The sequence below is a fragment of the Hemiscyllium ocellatum genome, chromosome 6 (assembly GCF_020745735.1).
Source record: "Hemiscyllium ocellatum isolate sHemOce1 chromosome 6, sHemOce1.pat.X.cur, whole genome shotgun sequence".
Lineage (NCBI taxonomy): Eukaryota > Metazoa > Chordata > Chondrichthyes > Orectolobiformes > Hemiscylliidae > Hemiscyllium > Hemiscyllium ocellatum.
The window spans coordinates 104,147,564-104,169,852 of NC_083406.1; the positions used below are offsets into that span (position 1 = coordinate 104,147,564).

Below are 22,289 nucleotides of genomic sequence, written 5' to 3' on the forward strand. Positions count from 1 at the left end.
TTGTTGCAGGAATTTGGAACAGCATCATTAAGTTGTGATAGAGTTGATTGGGTTTTCAGATAGGTTGAGTTATTCTGTATTTTGTTCTCTTTGTGTTTCATTAGGTACTCTGTAAATAAATTCTGTTCTGTTTAAAACCGAGGGGTTTTGACCAGTTGCATCACTCCTGGAATATCCACTGTATCACTGGAATTATAGTCTGGGATCTGGTGTGAATTCAGCCAGAATTGGTGTATCCAGAAGGAGCACAGACGGACTCAAATATGAGTTCAAAATTGCCAGTGAACTTTATTACAGAAAAAAATTCAACTTGCCCAATCTGTACAATACTTCGATGAAACTTATGCTCTATACTATGATATGAAATATAAGAAAACTGGAACGGACACAACATAAATCTTTAAGCTTACACAATTTACAGGGTACTTATACTTTAAGAATTACACAACCACCCTCCCTCTATGCCTAACCAACTACTCCAGAGTATGAGTGTCCGAAGCCTGAAAAGGGTTCTTACGTTCTCAGAGGGACTTGTTGCTTGTCCAGTGAAGCTCCCTCTCTGCCTCAGGTGTTGTTGCGGACGTTGGAAGTCTAAGGTTGCAGACAGGATCGATATCTTCAACCCCAAAGGGTTGGTGTCCAGAGATGCAGTGAGGAGAGCGAAAACAAAAAGAGCCCTGATAGCTGTCCCTGCTGCCCCCTTTACCCTTGTGATTCCAAAAGGTTGGCTGGCTCTGCCTCTCAGGTAATTCCATTTCAGAAAGTATCTGCTGGGGCTGGTTTAATCTCATCATTTGTGGAAACAAAAGAGTCGACACTGTCCCAAATTTACTTAACTGAAATTTCGATGACCTCATGGAGCTTCCCAAACCATTTTTAGATTTGAGTAAAACATTAACTAGATAGGCTCCATTGCTCACCATTTCAGGATTCATTACCATTTCTATGCCTGACCCTTGATACGATGTCTGGCGGGTGCCGTTTTGTTGGTTGAGTTCTCTTATACCTCTGAGGATCTCTGTCCCCAGAAATAGCCGTGTCTTTATTTTGACAGGCACGCTGGGAAATCCTGCCTGCACACATGCCAGGTTGACCAGTTTTTCACAAAAGGCCATTTTCTTTCAATGTTTCCTTTTAAAACTGGGGATTGCCCTAAAACTGCTACATTGTATAATTAGTTGATAATCACAATGTATAACAATTAACATTTTCTTTCTCATTAGTCCTTCTACAAAAAATGAGTATCATCAGGCAGCATCATCAACTAATTGCTCCATTGTCTCAATATCTTTATTAGTTTATCTCGTTGATTTAGGCCATCAAGGAATATCTCCCCTTTTTATATAAAATATTCAGAACTTCCAGTATTCTGATTGTTCTTGTCAATATTGATGATACGATGCATTTTTATATGTTCTGCTATTACATCTTTTATAAGAGGTTCTAACATTTTCCTAATAACAGGTGCTAAGCTAACTGGCCTATAGGTATCTGTACCTGTTTCTTCTTTTTTGAATAAGCATATCAACTGGCAGCTTTATAGTCCTCTGGGACTTTTCCAGAAGCTAAAGATTCTTGGAAGATTACTACCAGTGCAACCATTATCTCTGTAGCTACTTTCTTTAATATTCGAGGATGCAACCAAACAGGTCCAGGGGATTTACCAGCCCTTGGTCCTAAAAAGGAGGAACATAAAAGTAATGAGACTCATATGTTCAATCCATCTTTTTTATGTTAAGTGTAATAGATGTATCCTGACGTAAAAGAACTGCATTGAACAGCATACTCAGAAATTGAATCACAAACTGATTATCATTTATAGATGAAGTGTAACAAGGAAATCAAGACCACATCAAGTACCAGTCCTTTAGAAATAGGCAGTCATCCATCAGGTGAAGAAAAGCTAAGTAGGTCAGGCAGCATCTGAGGAGCAGGACAATTGATGCTTATGCCCACAATGCCAATTTTCCTGCTCCTTGGATGCTGCCTAATTTGCTGTGCTTTTCCAGCATCACACTCTCGACTGTATATGTGGCTATTTTTTAAGGATCAGAAATTCATTTTTTTTGGCATTAGGCCGATAATTTAAGAAGGGTAGTAAGGATAAGCCAGGGAACTATAGACCAGTGAACCTGACGTCAGTGGTGCGCAAGTTGTTGGAGGGATTCCTGAGGGACAAGATACACATGTATTTGGAATGGCAAGGACTGATTAGAGATAGGCAGCACGGCTTTGTGCATGGGAAATCATGTCTCACAAACTTGATTGAGTATTTTGAGGAGGTAACAAAGAGGATTGATGAGGGCAGAGTGGTAGATGTGATCTACATGGTCTTCAGTAAGGTGTTCGACAAGGCTCCCCATGGAAGACTGGTTAGCAAGGTTAGATCTCACGGAATACAGGGAGAACTAGCCATTTGGATACAGAAATGGCTCAAAGGTAGAAGACAGAGGGTGGTGGTAGAGGGTTGTTTTTCAGACTGGAGGCCTGTGACCAGTGTAGTGCCACAACGTTCGGTGCTGGGTCCTCTACTTTTTGTCATTTACATAAATGATTTGGATGTGAGCATATGAGGTACAGTTAGTAAGTTTGCAGGTGACACCAAAATTGGAGGGGCAGTGGACAGTGAAGAAGGTTACTTCAGATTACAACAGGATCTTGACTAGATGGGCCAATGGACTGAGAAGTGGCAGATGGAGTTTAATTTTGATAATTGTGAGGTGCTGCATTTTGGGAAAGCAAATCTTAGCAGGACTTATACAGTTAAAGGTAAGGTCCTAGGGAGTGTTTGCTGAACAAAGAGACCTTGGTGTAAATGTTCATAGCTCCTTGAAAGTGGAGCCACAGGTAGATAGGATAGTGAAGAAAGTGTTTGGTATGCTTTCCTTTATTGGTCTGAGTATTGAGTATAGGAGTTGGGAGGTCATGTTGCAGCTGTACAGGACATTGGTTAGGCCACTGCTGGAATATTGTGTGCAATTCTGGTCTCCTACCTATCAGAAAGATGTTGTGAAACTTGAAAGGATTCGGAAAAGATTTTCAAGAATGTTGCCAGGGTTAGAGGATTTGAGCTATAGGGAGAGGCTAAACAGGCTGCGGCTGGTTTTTCCTGGACTGTCTGAGGTTGAGGGGTGACCTTATAGAGGTTTACAAAATTATGAGGGGCATGGATAGGATAAATAGACAAAGTCTTTTCCCTGTGGTCGGAGAGTCCAGAACGAGAGGGCATGGGTTTAGGGTGAGAGGGGAAAGATATAAAAGAGACCTAAGAGGCAACTTTTTCACACAGAGGGTGGAATGAGTTGCCAGGGGAAGTGATGGAGGCTGGTACAATTGCAACATTTAAGAAGCATTTGGATTGGTATATGAATAGGAAGGGTTTTGAGGGATATGGGCCGGATGCTGGCAGGTGGGACTAGATTGGGTTGGGATATCTGGTCAGCATGGATGAGTTGGACCGAAGGGTTTGTTTCCATGCTGTACCTCTCTATGACTCTATGATAAAATCATGGGATTTAATCTGAATACCTAAGCAAACTACCTGGTGAGATAATTACTCAAGTGCTTACTCATTTAAGAGTTCTGACCCAGAAAGACACTAATGGAAACAGGCCACAAGCAGGTCCAGTTCAGAGAGAAAAGGCCCATACCAGCAAAAGTGCTGTTTATTTTTGGCAGTCTCCAGCCCATCGTTGCTTGAAATAAGTCTGAACCTGGTTTAGCTTTCAAAGTGCATAGGAATGGTAAAGCCCAAGTTTTGTTTTTAAGAAGACAGTGATTTAGCTTCTGTTGGTGTTTCTCAGGGAGAGATAGTAATGAAGACAACCACACCTGGTGAATGTGCAGAAATTTGCTGACAGAAAACATTTGTGACCATGTCATTTAAATAAGAAGTTAAAGAATACCAATAGGAATGATACTTCACTGGGATTACGTGTCTCTAAAAGGATACTGCTGTGAAAAACTGCTGAATCTTTCTTTTTATATTATTCATTCACAGGATGTGGGTGTCACTGTCTAGGCTGGCATTTATTGCCCATCCCTAATTACCCAGAGGGCAGTTGAGAGTCAACCACATTGCGATGGGTCTGGAGTCACACGTTGGCCAGACCAGGTAAGGATGGCAGTTTTCTTCCTTAAAAGATATTAAGGAAGATGAGTTGTTACAACAATTGACAATGGATTCATAGACATTGTTAGACTCTTAATTCCAAATTTTTTATTGAATTCAAATTCCACCCTTTGCTGTGACAAGGTCCCCGGGATATTATCTGGATCTCTGGATTAAGAGTCCAGCAATGATACCACTAGGCCATTGCCTCCTCCTGCTTCCTTTTTGAAGTTGATTTACAGACATTTCGTCCCTTGTCTAGGTGACAACTTCAGTGCTATGGAGCCTTCTGTGATGCACTACTGCACTGTGTCTTCTGGATTTTATTTGGTTCTGTTCCTGATACTTCTGGTTGCTGGTTTTGCTTGTTCATTGTAGTGACCGGTATATTGGGTCTAGGTCTATGTGTTTGGTTTTGGGAATTGCAGATGTTTCGTCCCCTATCCCCATCAATAAGCTCATAGATCTAGACCCAATATACCGGCCACTACAACAAACAACCAGAACGGCAACCGAAAGTAGCAGGAACAGAACCAAATAAATTCCAGAAGACACAGGACAGGAGTGCTTCAGAGGAGGCTCCAATGCAGCGAAGATGACACCTTGGCAGGGGATGAAGCAACTGTAAATTAACTTCCTAGCTCGATGGACACACCCACAACTGGGACAGCCAGCACCCGAGCCTCAAATCTTTAACCAAACTTTGTGCTTACAAGTCATTTCAAAGCTTTCTTAAAAAAAGCTTCTCCCCGTTTGTACAATAAACTTGTGTTCTTTCATAAAAGTACATTGACAGCCTCATGTCAGTATATTCAGTAACTGAGCACAAGAGTGACAAATTGCAAAATTTAAATGAATGTCTACTGGACCAGGTTTAATTTTGAAATCTGACTTATCCAATAATCCCAAAGAAGTTGTGGCTTTTTGAGGAAAAAAAAGCTGTGGGAATGAGGAAAGATCTATGAATTTTTAAAGAAATGGGTTCACCTTCAATGCTGAGTCCATTGAGTACAGGAGTTGGGAAATAACCTTGAGGTTGTATAGGACATTGGTAAGGCCTTTTCTGGAATACTGTGTCCAGTTCTCATCACACAGTTATAGTGAGGATCTAAAATCTGAATACAGGCTGCTGTCAGGAACAACCATTTAATGTCATGCTCTTACTAACAACAAAATGGCTTCTTAATGTAAGTAACATGACAAAATGGCTTCTAAGCTGCAAATTGACAATTCTGCTTAAAATGACTTTTAACCTTGCTAAAAGCTGTATTCCTGAAATAAATGTAGAGTACTGAATCAAAGATTAGCAGACAATGCTTCCTTTACAGCTTGGAAATAACTAGACTAGATAAGACATTACTAGCCATCCTGACGGACCTTGCAATTGCAGGTGCAAAGGGAGAAAAAGAAGCTTGAATGTGGAAAATAAAGTTGGTTACCAGAAAATATCATTGGGCTAAGTTGCTGTCAATAATGTCATTTTATTAAATTTGTTTGATAATGGTCTGAATCTGCTCTGTAACCATGGCTATACTTCTTTTCAGAAAAAGATATAAAAATGTCTTCGTCTAAAGCCATGTGTGCAGCTTTATGGGCAGCAGTTAAGAGCCTTGAGTCCTCCACTATTGAGTTTTGAGGAATCGGCCAGTGAGACATGAGTATTTCATATCCATTTGGTTTTCTTCTCATTCAAGTAGTGGTTGACTCGACTCCTCACCGTCTATCATTTAAGTCCAGCCTGAAGAGGATCGACCTCTTTTTTTTCATTTGAGTGGGAGCAGCAGCGGAGTAAAAGCGAACCCGGGAGACTACAGCTAAGGTAAGACAGTTTGTTTTAAAATTACTTACCTGTAGCGGGCAGCGGTGTCTTTTTTTCTCTCTCTTCACAGAAAGAGCGGGAGCAGCAGAGGAAGTGACATGAGTAGGAAAACAGTGAGTATATAACTCAGGAAGGCGGCTAAACCCGAGATTCTACACCTGTAGTATCTCCCACCCACCCTCCTCCTCTAACCTTCTTAACTATTCTGCTTTTTCTTTTAAGGTAAGGATTGTTTATTTCTTTACCAGTGACTAGTTAAAAAAATTACTTCGTTTTTTTTGTGTGTATATACATTAAGTCCTTTTTTAGGGAAAAAAAAACTATAGCAGAGAAGTATCAGAAAGTATTCTAACTCATATTTTTACAAAGTAACTAAGTAATTAACTAACTAAGCAGAGATGGCTGGGCAGGTGATGTGTTGTAACTGTATGATGTGGGAGCTGGCTGATCCCATTGTGAATGGCAGTGACCACATGTGCAGCAAATGTTGGTTGCTGGAGGAACTCCGGATCAGAGTTGATGATCTGGAATCTGAGCTTCAAACACTGCGGCACATCCGGGAGGGGGAGAGTTACCTGGACGCTTTGTTTCAGGAGGCAGTCACACCTGGGAGATTAAGTAATTCACATTCAGCTAGTGATCAGGCACAACAGAGTGTGACTGTAAGTGAGGCAGGTAGGGGGAACCTGAGTTCAGGAGTGGAGGAGCCTCAGCCCTTGACCTTGTCCAACAGGTACGAGATTCTTGCTCCCTGTTCGGATGAGGAAAAGGGCTCTGGACAGGATGAGCCAACTGACCAAGGCACCATGGTGCAGAAGGCCATTCAAGAGGGGGGAGCTAATAGACAAGTAGTGGTTATAGGGGATTCTATAATTAGGGGGACAGATAGTATCCTTTGCAAGCCGGATCGGGAGTCTCGCATGGTGTGTTGCCTGCCAGGTGCCAGGGTGCGGGACATCTCCGACCGGCTTGAAAGGATATTGGAGCGGGAGGGGGAGGATCCAGTTGTTGTGGTCCATGTTGGTACTAACAACATAGGCAAGACTAGGGTGGAGGACCTGTTTGGGCATTACAAAGCACTAGGCAGGAAATTGAAGCACAGGTCCTCAAGGGTCATAATCTCCGGATTACTGCCTGAGCCACGTGCCAATTGGCATAGGGACAAGAAAATTAGGCAAGTAAACACGTGGCTAAGGGATTGGTGTGGGAAAGAGGGATTCCACTTCATGGGGCATTGGCATCAGTTTTGGAACTGGGGGGATCTGTACCGTTGGGACGGTCTCCACCTGAACCGATCGGGTACCAATGTTCTAGCGAAGAGGATAAATAGGGTGGTCAGTAGGACTTTAAACTTCTGAGTTGGGGGGAAGGGAAAGTGAAAGCGACAGGGAGTATGGCATTAAATGGAAAGATGAGCAGCAGGATAGCATGTGTCCAGGCGGATTTAAAATTGAGGCAGACTGAGAATGCAGAAAAAAGCAAGGATAACTTAGGACATCATATGACTTCCAACATCTCTAATGATAAGGAAGTTAGCATTAAGGCACTTTACCTGAATGCTCGTAGCATTCATAACAAAGCCAATGGACTAATGGCACACATAATAGTGAATGATTATGATGTGGTAGGCATCACAGAGACTTGGTTACAGGGGGGTCAGGATTGGCAGTTAAACCTCCATGGTTTTTCAACTTATCGAAAAGACAGAGAGGTGGGCAGAGGGGGTGGGGTTGCCTTGTTAGTTAAGAACAAAATTAAATCAATGCTATTGAATGACATAGCGTCGGATGATGTGGAGTCTGTGTGGGTGGAATTGAGGAACCACAAAGGCAAAAAAACCATAATTGGTGTTGTGTATAGACCTCCTAACAGTGGTCAGGATCAGGGACGCAACATGTACCGGGAAATAGAGAAGGCATGTCAGAAAGGCAAGGTCACATTGATCATGGGAGACTTCAATATGCAGGTGGACTGGGTAAATAATGTTGCTAGTGGATCCAAAGAAAGGGAATTCATGGAATGCTTACAGGATGGCTTTTTGGAACAGCTTGTCATGGAGCCCACAAGAGAGCAGGCTATTCTGGACCTAGTGCTTTGCAATGAACCAGACTCTACAAAAGATCTTAAAGTAAGGGAACCCTTAGGAAGTAGCGATCATAATATGGTAGAGTTCAGTCTGGAGTTTGAAAGAGAGAAGGCAAAATCGGATGTAATGGTGTTACAGTTAAATAAAGGTAATTATGAGGGCATGAGAGAGGAACTGACAAAAATAGACTGGAAGCAGAGGCTAACCGGGAAGACAGTAGAGCAAAAATGGCAGGAGTTTGTAGGTATAATTGAGGACACTATACAGAGGTTCATCCACAAGAAAAGAAAGATTATCCGGGGAAGGATTAGACAACCATGGCTGACAAAGGAAGTCAGGAAATGTATTAAAGAAAAAGAGAGATCCTATAAAGTGGCTAAGAACAGTGGGAAATCAGAAGATTGGGAAGGATACAAAAGCAAACAGAGGATAACAAAGAGTGTAATAAGAAATGAGAGGATCAAATATGAAGGTAGGCTAGCCAGTAATATTAGAAATGATAGTAAAAGTTTCTTTCAGTACATAAGAAACAAACGACAGGCAAAAGTAGACATTGGGCCATTTCAAACTGATGCAGGAAGCCTAGTGATGGGAGATAAGGAAATAGCAGGAGAACTTAACAAGTACTTTGCGTCAGTTTTTACAGTGGAAGACATGAGTAATATCCCAAAAGTTAAAGGGAGTCACGGGGCTGAGTTGAGTATGGTTGCCATTACGAAAGAGATAGTGCTAGAAAAGTCTTAAAATTGATAAATCTCCTGGCCCCGATGGGATACACCCTAGAGTTCTGAGAGAGGTGGCTGAGGAAATAGCAGAGGCATTGGTTGAGATCTTTCAAGAGTCACTGGAGTCAGGAAAGGTCCCGGATGATTGGAAGATGGCTGTTGTAACCCCCTTGTTCAAGAAAGGATCAAGGCAAAAGATGGAAAATTATAGGCCAATCAATTTAACCTCGGTTGTTGGTAAAATTCTAGAATCCATCGTTAAGGATGAGGTTTCTAAATTCTTGGAAGAGCAGAGTCTGATTAGAACAAGTCAACATGGATTTAGAAGGGGAGGTCATGCCTGACAAACCTGTTGGAATTTTTTGAAGAGGTAACAAGTAGGTTAGACCGGGGAAACCCAGTGGATGTGGTCTATCTAGACTTTCAAAAGGCCTTTGATAAGGTGCCACACGGGAGGCTGCTGAGCAAGGTGAGGGCCCATGGTGTTCGAGGTGAGCTGCTGGGATGGATTGAGGATTGGCTGTCTAACAGAAGGCAGAGAGTTGGAATAAAAGGTTCTTTTTCAGAATGGCAGCTGGTGACGAGCGGTGTCCCGTAGGGTTCGGTGTTGGGGCCACAGTTATTCGCATTATATTATTAATGATTTGGATGAGGGGACTGGGGGCATTCTAGCGAAGTTTGCCGATGATACGAAGTTAGGTGGACAGGCAGGTAGTACTGAGGAAGTGGGGAGGCTACAGAAGGATCTAGACAGGTTGGGAGAGTGGTCCAGGAAATGGCTGATGGAATTTAACGTGAGCAAGTGTGAGGTCTTGCACTTTGGCAAAAAGAATAAAAGCATAGACTACTTTCTAAATGGTGAGAAAATTAGTTAAGCCAAAGCACAAAGGGATCTGGGAGTGCTAGTCGAGGATTCTCTAAAGGTAAACATGCAGGTTGAGTCCGTGATTAAGAAAGCGAATGCAATGTTGTCTCTTATCTCAAGAGGGTTGGAATATAAAAGCAGAGATGTGCTACTGAGACTCTATAAAGCTCTGGTTAGGCCCCATTTGGAGTACTGTGTCCAGTTTTGGTCCCCACACCTCAGGAAGGACATACTGGCACTGGAACGTGTCCAGCGGAGATTCACGCAGATGATCCCTGGAATGGCAGGTCTAACATATGAGGAACGGCTGAGGATACTGGGATTGTATTCGTTGGAGTTTAGAAGATTGAGGGGAGACTTAATAGAGACGTACAAGATAATACATGGCTTGGAAAAGGTGGACGCTATGAAATTGTTTCCGTTAGGTGAGGAGACTAGGACCCGTGGACACGGCCTTAGAATTAGAGGGGGTCAATTCAGAACGGAAGTGCGGAGACATTTCTTCAGCCAGAGAGTGGTGGGCCTGTGGAATTCATTGCCACGGAGTGCATTGGAGGCCGGGACGCTAAATGTCTTCAAGGCCGAGATTGATAGATTCTTGTTGTCTCGAGGAATTAAGGGCTATGGAGAGAATGCGGGTAAGTGGAGTTGAAATGCCAATCAGCCATGATTGAATGGCAGAGTGGACTCGATGGGCCGAATGGCCTTACTTCCACTCCTATGTCTTATGGTCTTATGGTCTTATGGACCTTGGTAAGATTTCACAAAAAATAGTGGGGGACCTCAGGAGTTGGGGACTCCCACTAACAGGTCGGGGATCAGTGAATATGCTTGGGGACCCTAAAAAGAGGTCGTAGACCTCAGGGGCTGGGGACCCCAAGGAGTCAGGGACTCCAACTAACAGGTCGGGGACCTGAGCACAGAGTCGGGGACTCTGATTCGGTCAGATTGGCACTGTCTAAATTGATTCCTAAATTGTTCTGTGAAAGATGAAACGAAGAAGTATTGCGATTTGTTATAATGAAACTGTCAGGGTTTTAGAATATCGAGAATATTTTGCAGAAATAATTAGTCTTGTTGCTTGTTGTCAGGTTTTTGATGAGTGAAAGTTTTACATTGAGATTATCTTCTCTGTTGTACCTGTTCGGCTTGGCTTGTCTTGGTTTGCTGCTTTGTCTTGTTTGTTCTGTTTGTTTTGGTGTTTGTTCTTTGTTTATGAAATATTGGGGGTGGTTGCTGCTTTTGTCATGTTAAAAAAAAGGAAGTTGGCCAGTGACACAATTCTTGCACACTTGCATAAGCAGCTATGTGCCAGAGCTAAGAGTTATGAGGGTAGAACTCCCTAACTTTGACTTCTGGAGTGTGTGTGTGAAACAGAGTGGTGGAGGGGGGAGAGAGAGAGAGAGAGAGAGAGAGAGGGGGAGAGAGAGAGATAAAATCAGAATTGATTCCCTGCAGCTTGCAGAAGGTTTAACCCCTTCAGATTCGGTTTGGATGCACATTTGCTTGTTGGTGATTAAATGTTGTGTTTCGTTGCCTGGAGCTCAAGGTCTGGGACTGTTTTGGATTTGATTTGCATTTTGGGAATTTAACATGATTTCTTTTAAGGTTAAGGATCCTTGGTGATTATGAAATGAAATATTAACCCCTGTTCTTCTTATAGACCATGACTGCCCTACTGTTAGTTTCCAACTAATCACTTTTATGCATACATGAAAGCTAATCTTATTCAATTGCAAATCAGTTTAATACAGAGGAAGACAACACTATAATCTTTTTTTAAAAAGTCTTCTCCTTTGATTCTGCACCATTTGACATCAGTATAAACTTGCTCTCATATTCCCCATAATTTCATGCTACTGCCAAAGATCATTTTCACCCCTCTCACCCCTACATGTTGTACAAATGAAAGAATTGACTCAAGGAAGTAAAGCAGTAGCACTAAACCTGGGCCTCAAATGCAAAATCATTCTGTTCCAGGATGAGAGCAGGTCTCTGCTCAATTTTAGTTATAATCTAAGCCTAACATTAAAGGAAATCACTTCTGACTTTAACATTTGCTCATTGAGTGGCGGAATTGCATGAACTTCATTTAATTTAGTTAAATTTTGTAAAACTGATAGTAAAATGATAGATCCAAATTATCCCAAACCAACAGCATTGTTGGCCTTGAAGATGTGTGGCTCACGCTGAGGTAACTGATACAGTTTCCAAAGTAATAGGCAGGTGGATACAACTGCCAAGCAGGTAGCCTTACACCCCAAACTTCTGGTCCCATTGAGCCCCCAGCAACACTCAGATAGAGACAATATGGGGATAGGTATGCCAGACCTGGGTAAGGTGCAGAAATCACAAAGAAAGCCCCCTGCTGAAGAGCACAAACTATGGCCTCAAATAAGGGTACTCCCTTGATACTCAAACCAAACTGTGGGTGACCCCTACTGGACAAGTTTGTGTTCTTTCTTTGCTGCTGCCTGTTTTAGTTGATTATGTGCATTATGTACACACTTAGGCAAGGAGGGAATAGTTTATACTCTATAACAATGGACACACCACGGCCTCCAACCTCAATGGGAGGGGCCCTACCAGGTTCTCCTCACCACCCCTACTGCTGATAAGGTCGCTGGGCACCTCCGTCATTGCAAGGTCATTGCAAGGGCGGAGAGACCATTTATGCTGAAAAGATATACTTGTGTGCCAAGAGACTGATTCATTCGATGCATGGAACGTTACCAAGAATGACTGTCACAATGGTCAACATGTAGTATGTTGTTTTGCTCTTTAATATTTTCAGAATTGGAAGACACTCAATTCGGTGAATGTTCTTGGTTGTTGCAGAATCAAATTCTTACAGCTGTTTCCCACCAGGATAGATTGCACCAAGTTCTGGGTTACAGGCTGCATTTGAACAAGATTATCCATCTGAACAACTTGCCTGGTAATTTGTGGTTGAGAACAGTTAGCAAGTCAAATGACTCAAAGGTTGGGAGTTATCAACTAATCTAACTGAGAAAAATCTTTGTTAAAAAATCTTTCTGCTGCAAGTTGACGGGACATAGCAAGTTCAAGGTAAGTTTTACTGCCAGTGTTTTAAAGGTAACCTACAACAGACTCACTTTTTATCCAGCTCCTGTTTAATACAGGGTAAATCACCAGACAGTTCAATGCCACAACCACTCATTTTGAAAAGAACTTACAGCAGGTAAACTGGCCTCAACTGAAGCTAGACAATGCAAGAATACACAATAAATTGGCACCACCTGTCCAGAGGCCAAATTAATGTTTCAGGTCTACACAAAGTACTTTTCATGAGAACTTTAGACTGTGGCAATCAGCCTAATTTATTTTTAATCAACTTGAACTTTCTGGTCCAAAGGTTAGGATCACGAGAGGTCCCTGGCATTTATATTCGCAATTTCCTTACATGCCGCTGGTTCGTTGATTTAACTTCGAACACTGGGCTAAGTTTAAGAAACGGTGATATAAGTTTAATTGAGTTTTGTTGAGTTTCTCATAAGAACATTGTGGTTGATGGTGGTGTAAGTGAACTTCCAAAAAACATTTGATCGAGTATCACAGGATAGACTTGTCAGCAATGTGTTAAAGCCAGTGGAAGAGAAAAAGTAGTAAGGGAAATAAAGCTGTTATAGTCCCCTAGAGAGAGGACTGGTGGTTTAACCTGAAGATCACCAGGTGTCAGGCAAGGGAAGAGGTTGAGAAGGAAGGACCTGATAAATAAAGCCGCTATAGTCCCCTAGAGAGGCAAATGCCAGGTTGCCTGAAGGTTACCATGCAAAGGTTGAGGTTGAGAAGAAAGGACATTCATGGTAACCTCAGTTGATGAGGGAATGGAACTCACACAGTAGCTGCATATGAATTTGGCTGAGTGACAGGAGCAACCTAGTAATCAATTGTGGCTTTTCAGACTGGTAAAAGGTCATCTAATGAGGCGATGCAGTTGGAAAAATTAATGAGGCAAGAGAATGCACAAAAATGGTAGAACCCTAGGAAGTACAGAGGATCAGAGGAAACCCTGTCTGCACGTTCCTGAAGGCAAGAGAGCAGGTGGGTGAGCTAGTTAAGGAGGCATATAGGAAATTTGCCTATATTAGTTGAGGCATAGAATACACTGGAGGTTATGTTGGAGCTTTATAAGGGTCCAGTTAGGCCATAGCTGGAGTACCTTTGCAATTCCAGTCACAATGCCATAGGAAGCATGTGCTTGTAATTGAGAGGAGGTACAGGGGATTCATCAGGGTGTTGCCAGGTCTGGGATGTTTCAGTTGTGAACTGAGATTAGATAGGCTGCGGTTGTTTTCCTGAGAGCAGAGAAGGTTGAAGGGGACCTTGATTGAGAACCACAACATTTTAAGGTATATTGATGAGTAGATAAAAAATATACCATTGAATTTCATCTTGCTAATTTTGTTTTGCTCACAGATTCTAAAATGACATCGAAGAAACTGTTGCTTTTAGATGTTGGTTGTGGGTTGGATGATGCCCCAAGCAATAATGATGGCTCTTGCAGCTCCTAATGTGCACATCCTGGGTATTACATGTACTCATGGAAATAGAACCCTTGACAATGTATGCAGAAATGTACTTCGAGTGCTCAGTGTGTGCCAGAGGACTGAGGAGGGTGCTGAAAGTTTATGAATAAAAGAGCAGCATTCCTAAAAAAACCCTTTTAGTTAAATTGATCTTCTTCTTCAGGTGGTGAACTTCGTTAAATAAATTTAGCAATTGTTGACAAGACCACATTTATTGCCCATCTCTAAATGCGATGAAAAGATAATTGTGAGCTTTATCTCTCGCCCTACGCCTTTTCAACAACTTGGACTCTGCTACTAATCAGGGACCACTTCTCTCTCCACTTCTGTCCTCCCAAATTGTCTGGTCACGCAGAGACCTAGCAATCCTTAGTGATATGTGGGTGATTGAACTGACAACTTGGCTTTGACTAAAAACTGGCACTTCGGTGGTTTCATGTTTCCTCCAAGTGAAGCTTTCCCTCTGACTTCCCCGGCCAAGCCACTGATTTGGAAATCCACTCTTTATTAAAAAAAAGCCATGCCTTCATTTCTTCCTGAACTCTTCTGAAACATTATACTCCTTAACTCACTACCCTTCATTACATTCCTGTCATATTTCCTTTAGAATTCCTATTGTGTATCATTCCAGAAACCCTGCACAAAGCACACCAAGATATCCTACATCTTCTTCCCCATGCACTTCCGTTTTGACTCTGAATTCACCTGACTTCCTATCTTCCTCAAGTCTCTCCCTTCATATTATCTCATGTCTGTTTGTGTGGCCATCCTTTTGCTATTTCCCAGACCCTTTGCTCTCAATCATTGACTTTTAATTTTATTCCTTTATTTCGCTAGTTAATATCAAGAAGGATTTTACTGTTAACCAGTACCTTATTTTACTTTTCTATTTATTCAAAGAAGATCTGCAATGCTTAATTTTTTAACTTAGTTTCTCTTACTCTGTTGTACCGGAGTTTTTTTGTACCTAGGTACCTTTATACCTAAAATGGCATTAAGTGTGGCAGCATTTGACACTTTTTCACTTTTCCTGCATTTCTGCACTTGTTACATGGCAATAACATCTCAGTCTAAATCTGGCAAGTTGCCCACCCCAACCACTCATGAGACTTTGATTTGGAGCTTTTCACTGCTGGTTAGCGGGGTTGAAAGTCTGAGAGAAAAACTGTAACACAGAGCTTTGGTAAATAGTTGGGACAGATTTGGGAGGCAACAAATATGTAAATAAACTTCAGTGATAAAGGAGGTTTGCATGGATTGAGAACCCTTTGAGAAGGGAGTGATGATGACTGACTAGAAATGAGAGGTGGCTGATGGTTAGAAGCTTACAAAGCTATATCCCAAGACTGAACCAAACTTCAATTGCTGTTCAAATTGTTTTATTTTAATTAACTTTTTCTGTTGAAAATACTAATAGAATAAAAACACTTCAAGCTTAATTGGGGCTTTAATTCTCAAATTCGTAAGTATTTCAGAAAATGAAATGCTTTAGGGAATGCCGGGACATTGTATTGTCAGCAATTGCAGCCACCATTTGCACACAGAAATACCCCACCTTGAACAATAATCAGTTCTTGTATTTTTCGATTATGTTAGTTAAAAGAAGGTTGATAAGCAGAGTGCTTTCTCAGCTCACTACTCTTCTATGGTATCCTTGAGGGTCACCTGAAAAAAATAGTTCAAACCTTTAATGCACAGTTGATCAAAATGGAATTATTTGCTGATGTTATTTACAAAATAACATTTCAAAATGGAATTATTTACTGTGTCACAGATCCCTGTGTTCCGGGGAGCCTGCAGTTCCCTCCTTGGAGAGAGGTTAAATGCTTCAATGTACCATGGCAAGGATGGCCTGGGGGATGTTCCAGACTCAAACGCTCCAGGTTTGAATCAGCTGCAAACAGAACATGTGGTGAATGCCATGATATGGATAGTCACTGAACATACTGGTCAGATGAGGAAATCAGGCTTTTGGGAAATATGATCCTAGTGGCGTGGAGGGAAACTTCACATAAAATCTGATCTCCAAACAAATTCAATCGAAACAAGGTTAGGGTGAACTCTTGCCATTATTTTAAAATGCTGGCCATTTAGCTGTAGACGATTAGGATGACTACTGCTTCCTTGGGAAGTTTGCTGAATAAAGGACACTTTGCCTTCTATATTTTAGTTAGTTTTGTTTTAGCTGTCAACCAAATGCAACCAAAAAGGGGTGGCACGGTGGCACAGTGGTTAGCACTGCTGCCTCACAGCGCCAGAGACCCGGGTTCAATTCCCACCTCAGGCGACTGACTGTGTGGAGTTTGCACATTCTCCCCATGTCTGCGTGGGTTTCCTCCGGGTGCTCCGGTTTCATCCCACAGTCTAAAGATGTGCGGGTCAGGTGAATTGGCCATGCTAAATTGTCCGTAGTGTTAGGTAGGGGGTAAATGTAGGGGTATGGGTGGGTTTCGCTTTGGCGGGTCGGTGTGGACTTGTTGGGCCGAAGGGCCTGTTTCCACACTGTAAGTAATCTAATCTAATCTTTGAATGCTGTTAGTTTTTAATCAGACTGTGATACTAGGCTAGTAACCAGCAGTATTGACAGGCAGTTTGTGTAGGTTGGAGAAAGTGAGGACTGCAGATGCTGGAGATCAGAGTTGAAGAGTGTGGTACTGGAAAAGCACAGTCGGTCAGGCAGCATTAGAGGAGCAGGAGAATCGACGTTTCAGCGTAAGTCTTTCAATAGGAATCTCCTGCTCCTCAGATGCTGCCTGACCTGCTGTGCTTGGGCAACATATTCTTGAGTTTGTGTAGATTCTAAATCTAAAGAAACTTCTATCAATTATGGGTTTTGCATGCCCACTTTGCCATTTCATTCCTCACTTACAGAGGATGTGTGTATGGATAACAATGTGTGCTCACACAACTGGAAAACTTTGACATTTATCCAATTTATGTTTCATTGCATGTTTCAGTGTTACATTTTGAAACATTAATCTGAACAGAACATGAAACAAAATCTTAGTCCCTTTGCTGATATCAAATTTATATTTATATGACATCCTTTTAAAGTCATACTAGCATCCCAAAGTGCTTCACATGGGTATTATACGACATAGGTGGTAGGCAAGTTGTTAGAGGGAATCCTGAGGGACAGGACGTATATGTATTTGGAAAGTCAAGAACTGATTAGGGAGAGCCAACATGTCTTTGTGCATGGGAAATGATGTCTCACGAACTTGATTGAGTTTTTTGAAGAAGTAACAAAGAGGATTGATGAATGTAGAGTGGTAGACGTGATCTATATAGACTTTAGTAAGACATTCAACAAGTTTCTCCACAGGAGACTGGTTACCAAGGTTAGATCTCATGGAATACAGGGAGAACTTGCCATTTGGATACAGAACTGGCTCGAAGATACAAGACAGAGGTAGGTGGTGAAGGGTTATTTTTCAGACTGGAGGCCTGTGACCAGTGGAGTGCCACAAGGATCGGTGCTGGGTCTATTACTTTTCGTCATTTATATAATGGGTTTGAATGTGAGCATAAGAGATATAGTTAGTAAGTTTGCAAATGACACCAAAATTGAAGGTGTAGTGGACAGCGAAGAAGGTTACCTCAGATTACATTGGGACCTTGATCAGATGGGGCAATGGACTGAGGAGTGGCAGGTAGAATTTAATTTTGATAAATGCGAGGTGCTGCATTTTGGGAAAGCAAATCTAAGCAGGACTTATACACTTAATGGTAAGATCCTAGGGAGTGTTACTGAATAAAGAGACCTTGGAGTGCGGGTTCATAGCTCCTTGAAAGTAAAGTTGCAGGTAGATAGGATAATGAAGAAGGCATTATTGGTCAGAGTAATAAGTATATGAGTTGGGAGGTCATGTTGCGGCTGTACAGGACATTGGTTAGGCCACTTTCGGAAAATTGCATGCAATTCTGATCTTCCTATCGGAAGGACATTGTGAAACTTGAAAGGGTTCAGAAAAGATTTACAAGGATGTTGCCAGGGTTGCAGGATTTGAGCTGTAGGGAGAGTCTGAACAGGCTGGGGCTGTTTTCCCTGGAGTGTCGGAGGCTGAGGGGTGACCTTATAGAGGTTTATAAAATCATGAGGGACATGGATAGGATAAATAGATAAAGTCTTTTCCCTGGGGTCCAGGAGTCCAGAACTAGAGGGCCTAGGTTTAGGGTGAGAGGGAAAGATATAAAAGAGACCTAAGGGGCAACTTTTTCACACAGAGGGTGGTACGTGTATGGAATGAGCTACCAGAGGATGTGGTGGAGGCTGGTACAATTGCAACATTTAAGAGGCATTTGGATGGGTATATGAATAGGAAGGGTTTTGAGGGATATGGGCCGGGTGTTGGCAGGTGGGACTAGATTGGGTTGGGATATCTGGTCGGCATGGACAGGTTGGACTGAAGGGTCTGTTTCCATGCTGTACACCTCTATGACTATGACTCTTTGACTATAACCCCCACTAGCTTCTAGGTGCTAAAGATTTTCCTCATGTTCTCTCTAATCCTTCTACTAATCATCTTTATTCTCTACTCCCTCATAATTGACCACTCTATTAGGGGAAACACCTGTGGAAATCATTCACAAAAACATCTATTCACCATTAGGTTTTGTTTCCTGCCACCAAATCAGCTTTGGATCCAATTTGCCACATTCCACTGTATCTCTTGGGCTTAATTTGTTTTTGACCAGTCTGCCTGTGTGACCTTGTCAAATGTCTTCCTAAGGTCCATGGAGAAATCATGCACCACACTACCCTCATCAATTCACCTTGTTGCTTTCTTTAAAAAAATCAATTAAGTCAGGAAACCATGACCTTTCCTTCACAAAGCCATGTTGACTATCCCTGATTAATCCATGCCTTTTCAATGTTGATTCTACTGATTTTCCTCCAACTGTGGTCAGGCTGATTGTTTGGTCTATATATTATAATTATTTATGGTAAATCCTTTCCTTTATGCTGCTGGATAACCAGGGGACCATAGATTTGATTTATCAATGATTTCCTTTGTGAGGACATGTCTATATTGTGCGGATAGAATTTTGTTGTTAAATGCCTCCCATTGTTTTACCATTAACTTTCCCTCAATTAATTGTAACCAGTCCACTTTTGCCAGATTATCTCGCAGCCTTGTAAAATTTAACTTCTCCCAATTTAGAACTTTTACTCCTATTGTATCTTTGACCCCTAATATAATTCTGTGACATCCAACTGTATTAGTTTCAGGTTTTATTGTCACATATTATGATCACTATCTAAAAAATGATCACTGACCACCACTTCATCCACCTGTCCAGTTTACTTTCCTAAGACTACACCTGGAATTGTGCCCTCCCTCACTGGGCTTCATGTGTGCTGGCTACAATTGTCTCTTGAATGCAGTTCAAATAATTTTATGCCCTCTAAACCTGTCACACATTATATCCCAACTATTATCGTGTTGCTCGAATCCCCATATATTATTGTTTTTGCACTCTCCATTTCAAGAGATGACCACTACACACTAAAAAATGTGGGGGCAATGGGAACTAAATAAAAGATATTAGATTTTTAAAACAACATTTTGTCCACATTTGCTGAATAACTGTATTTCTGTTTAGACTGTATTTTTTATACACTGCTTGGAATTCAGAAAGGTGCACTGAACTAAGTTCATGAAAATGTTGCTTTCATTTCAGGGAGGGGGAACACAACAGTTTGTGGAGAGTTTAACTTTATAACCCAGAAGCAGCTTCCATTGTTCTGAATCAGTTTGTATGTCCAATTTATATAGTCATGTGGGAATATTGTTTACATCACTCTCTGCCTTGGGTAAGATATTCAAGGTGTATAATAATTACAAAGTCAAGAATCCACTATTTTATGCTTTCAATTCTAACATTTCAATTCATTAAATATTCTTTCATGAAGTGTGCTTCAGTGGCAATGTTAATTTATTATGCATTCCTGGCTGGCTTGTGGGAATTCTTATGGGTGATTTTCTTGAACTTATCTTGAAGGAATCCCCCCCATCCCCCACCTTTAATGTTCACCAACTTTCAACAATATGGAAATAATGATTTATGTTCAACTCAGGATGCTGTGACTTTTGTAAACTCTGCATATTTATATCTTTCTGTATTTTTGAAATGATCTGTTTTTAAAACTAAGGATTGTGGAAAGATTATTGCACTTCTTAAAAGCAGGTTACTAATACTCAGTGTAAGTAATGTTTACACTGCTGCTTGTTTAAACAGTCGTGGAGGGACTACAGAAAGGATAGAGCCAGTGTGATATGTACAAAATTAGATACAGCTGGCAACAAGCAGTTGGTCTGTCATCAATGATAAAGGACTTCTGCCTGCCAGAAACTGTATAGTTGGCCCTGAAGGTACTGAACAGCTTGTGGGGGTGAATATTTGACCTGAATCAGGATTGGTAACCTGGATCTTCTTTAGTGTTTTATATATATATTACCAGTTGATAATGGTGAGGTAAAATCCAGTGATCCATTTTTCAGTTTCTATAGGGTCATTTCACAACTGTGTTTTAAAGCAGAAAAATAAGCTGTATTTTTGAGGACCAATTCTCTATTACCACAATACATTTCAATTCACTCCACTAGCAAAAGGAAAGCTTTCTTCTTCCAGTTCATGTCAATGTTGTGTTGAGTAATTTACCATTATTATCTTAAATAGTTATTTCTTATCGTCAAAATGTGAGGAAATCTAGTTGAAAGTTATTGAAATGATATGAGTTGTTTGAGGTTGTGCCTTATATCATCAGTGACAATGTCCACCATGAGGAGTCTCTGAGTTCTGTTTTGGTGGTGCTTTTGTTCTTTACAATGTCTACAAATCAATAGTAATGATGATAATAGATTCTTTTGAAGTGTGGAGCTGATGATTCTGTTGTGTCCATTACATCAGGAGTGTTTTCATGAATGGATAAATCAAGGCACAGAGAAGGCCCGTTTCATGAAGAAGATAACAGAACATGTTGGAAAATACACTAAAGTCAAGCAAGGTGATAAAGAAATGCATACTCAAACAGCGTTTGTGTCCTGCGATTCTTTTGCAGTGACTGCGGCTATTGAGAGTGTTGTTACTGAATACACGCAGTGCAATGTAAATGTGGAGTTACAGGGAGCACTGACCAGAGGGCTGATGGTCCTGGCTACACTCGGCCTTCAGAAAAAACAAAATCGAGCCATTGTTATGATGAAATATGATATTGACAAATTCAAACAATATTTGATGTCTGTTCTGAAATAGATAGCAAGAAGCTTTCATTATGATCTCAGAGAATTAAGGACCAGCATGTAGATTTTATAAATTGTGAATATAATCATTAAGGTTTAGCAGGAATAGCTTGTTAAGAAGTTTAAAACAAAGATAATTTAAATTTGTCCTGACAGTGTAAATATTAACTTCAGTCAGCCACGGTCAAAGAGTTCTAACAGCTTTACATCTATTGATCCATTGGTAACATCTCTTAGTAGAACATATAGATGTACAGTGGCCCCCCCCGCCCCGTATCCAAGACCTACTGCAGAAACCTGAAACCGCGGATAGTCACAAACCCATTCATTTAAAAGGGAATGTATCTTTCCAGCAACCCCCGCTCCTGGTTCTGGAACATCCCTTGTAACATGCTCAGGCAACGGTAAGCCATGGGCCGTTGAAACTACGGAAACCGAATCCGCGGATACAGTGATCAGCCTGTATAATTGTTGACCCTTCATTAGACCCATATTCCCAAAAAAAGAGAAACAGAACTCCACATTCAATTGTAGATTTGAAGTCCAAGTACTGCAGCTGATGGACATATGAAGTGTAAACTGAAAATTCTGGTCAGGCCAGGCAGCATTTTGAGAGAAAAAGAATTGCGGTTTCAAGTCAGTCCCTTTTTGTCAAAATGATAAACTGTTATGGGTCACCCACTGTAAACCTTTCTAACTGGTTCCCCTCCTTTAAGACACTCGTTAAAAGCCACCACTCTGACCAGGCTATTGGTCATCTTATCTAATATCTACTAAAAGCAAAACATTGTGGATGTTGGAAATCTGAAATAAAAACAGGAAGTGTTGGAGAACCAACAGATTTGGCAGCATCTGCAGAAAGAGGTTAAAACTTTGAGTCCACGAT

The 22,289-nt window shown here is 41.3% G+C and overlaps 1 protein-coding gene across 1 annotated transcript; it reads left to right on the forward strand.

The window, feature by feature from the left end:
- Nucleotides 1-15,906: 15,906 nt before the first annotated feature.
- LOC132816967 (inosine-uridine preferring nucleoside hydrolase-like) lies at nucleotides 15,907-21,416 on the forward strand. Its single transcript, XM_060826994.1, is given in 4 exon segments — nucleotides 15,907-16,039; nucleotides 19,842-19,877; nucleotides 19,880-19,974; nucleotides 21,072-21,416. Coding segments are annotated over 4 exon segments (609 nt in total).
- The last annotated feature ends 873 nt before the right edge of the window (nucleotides 21,417-22,289 follow it).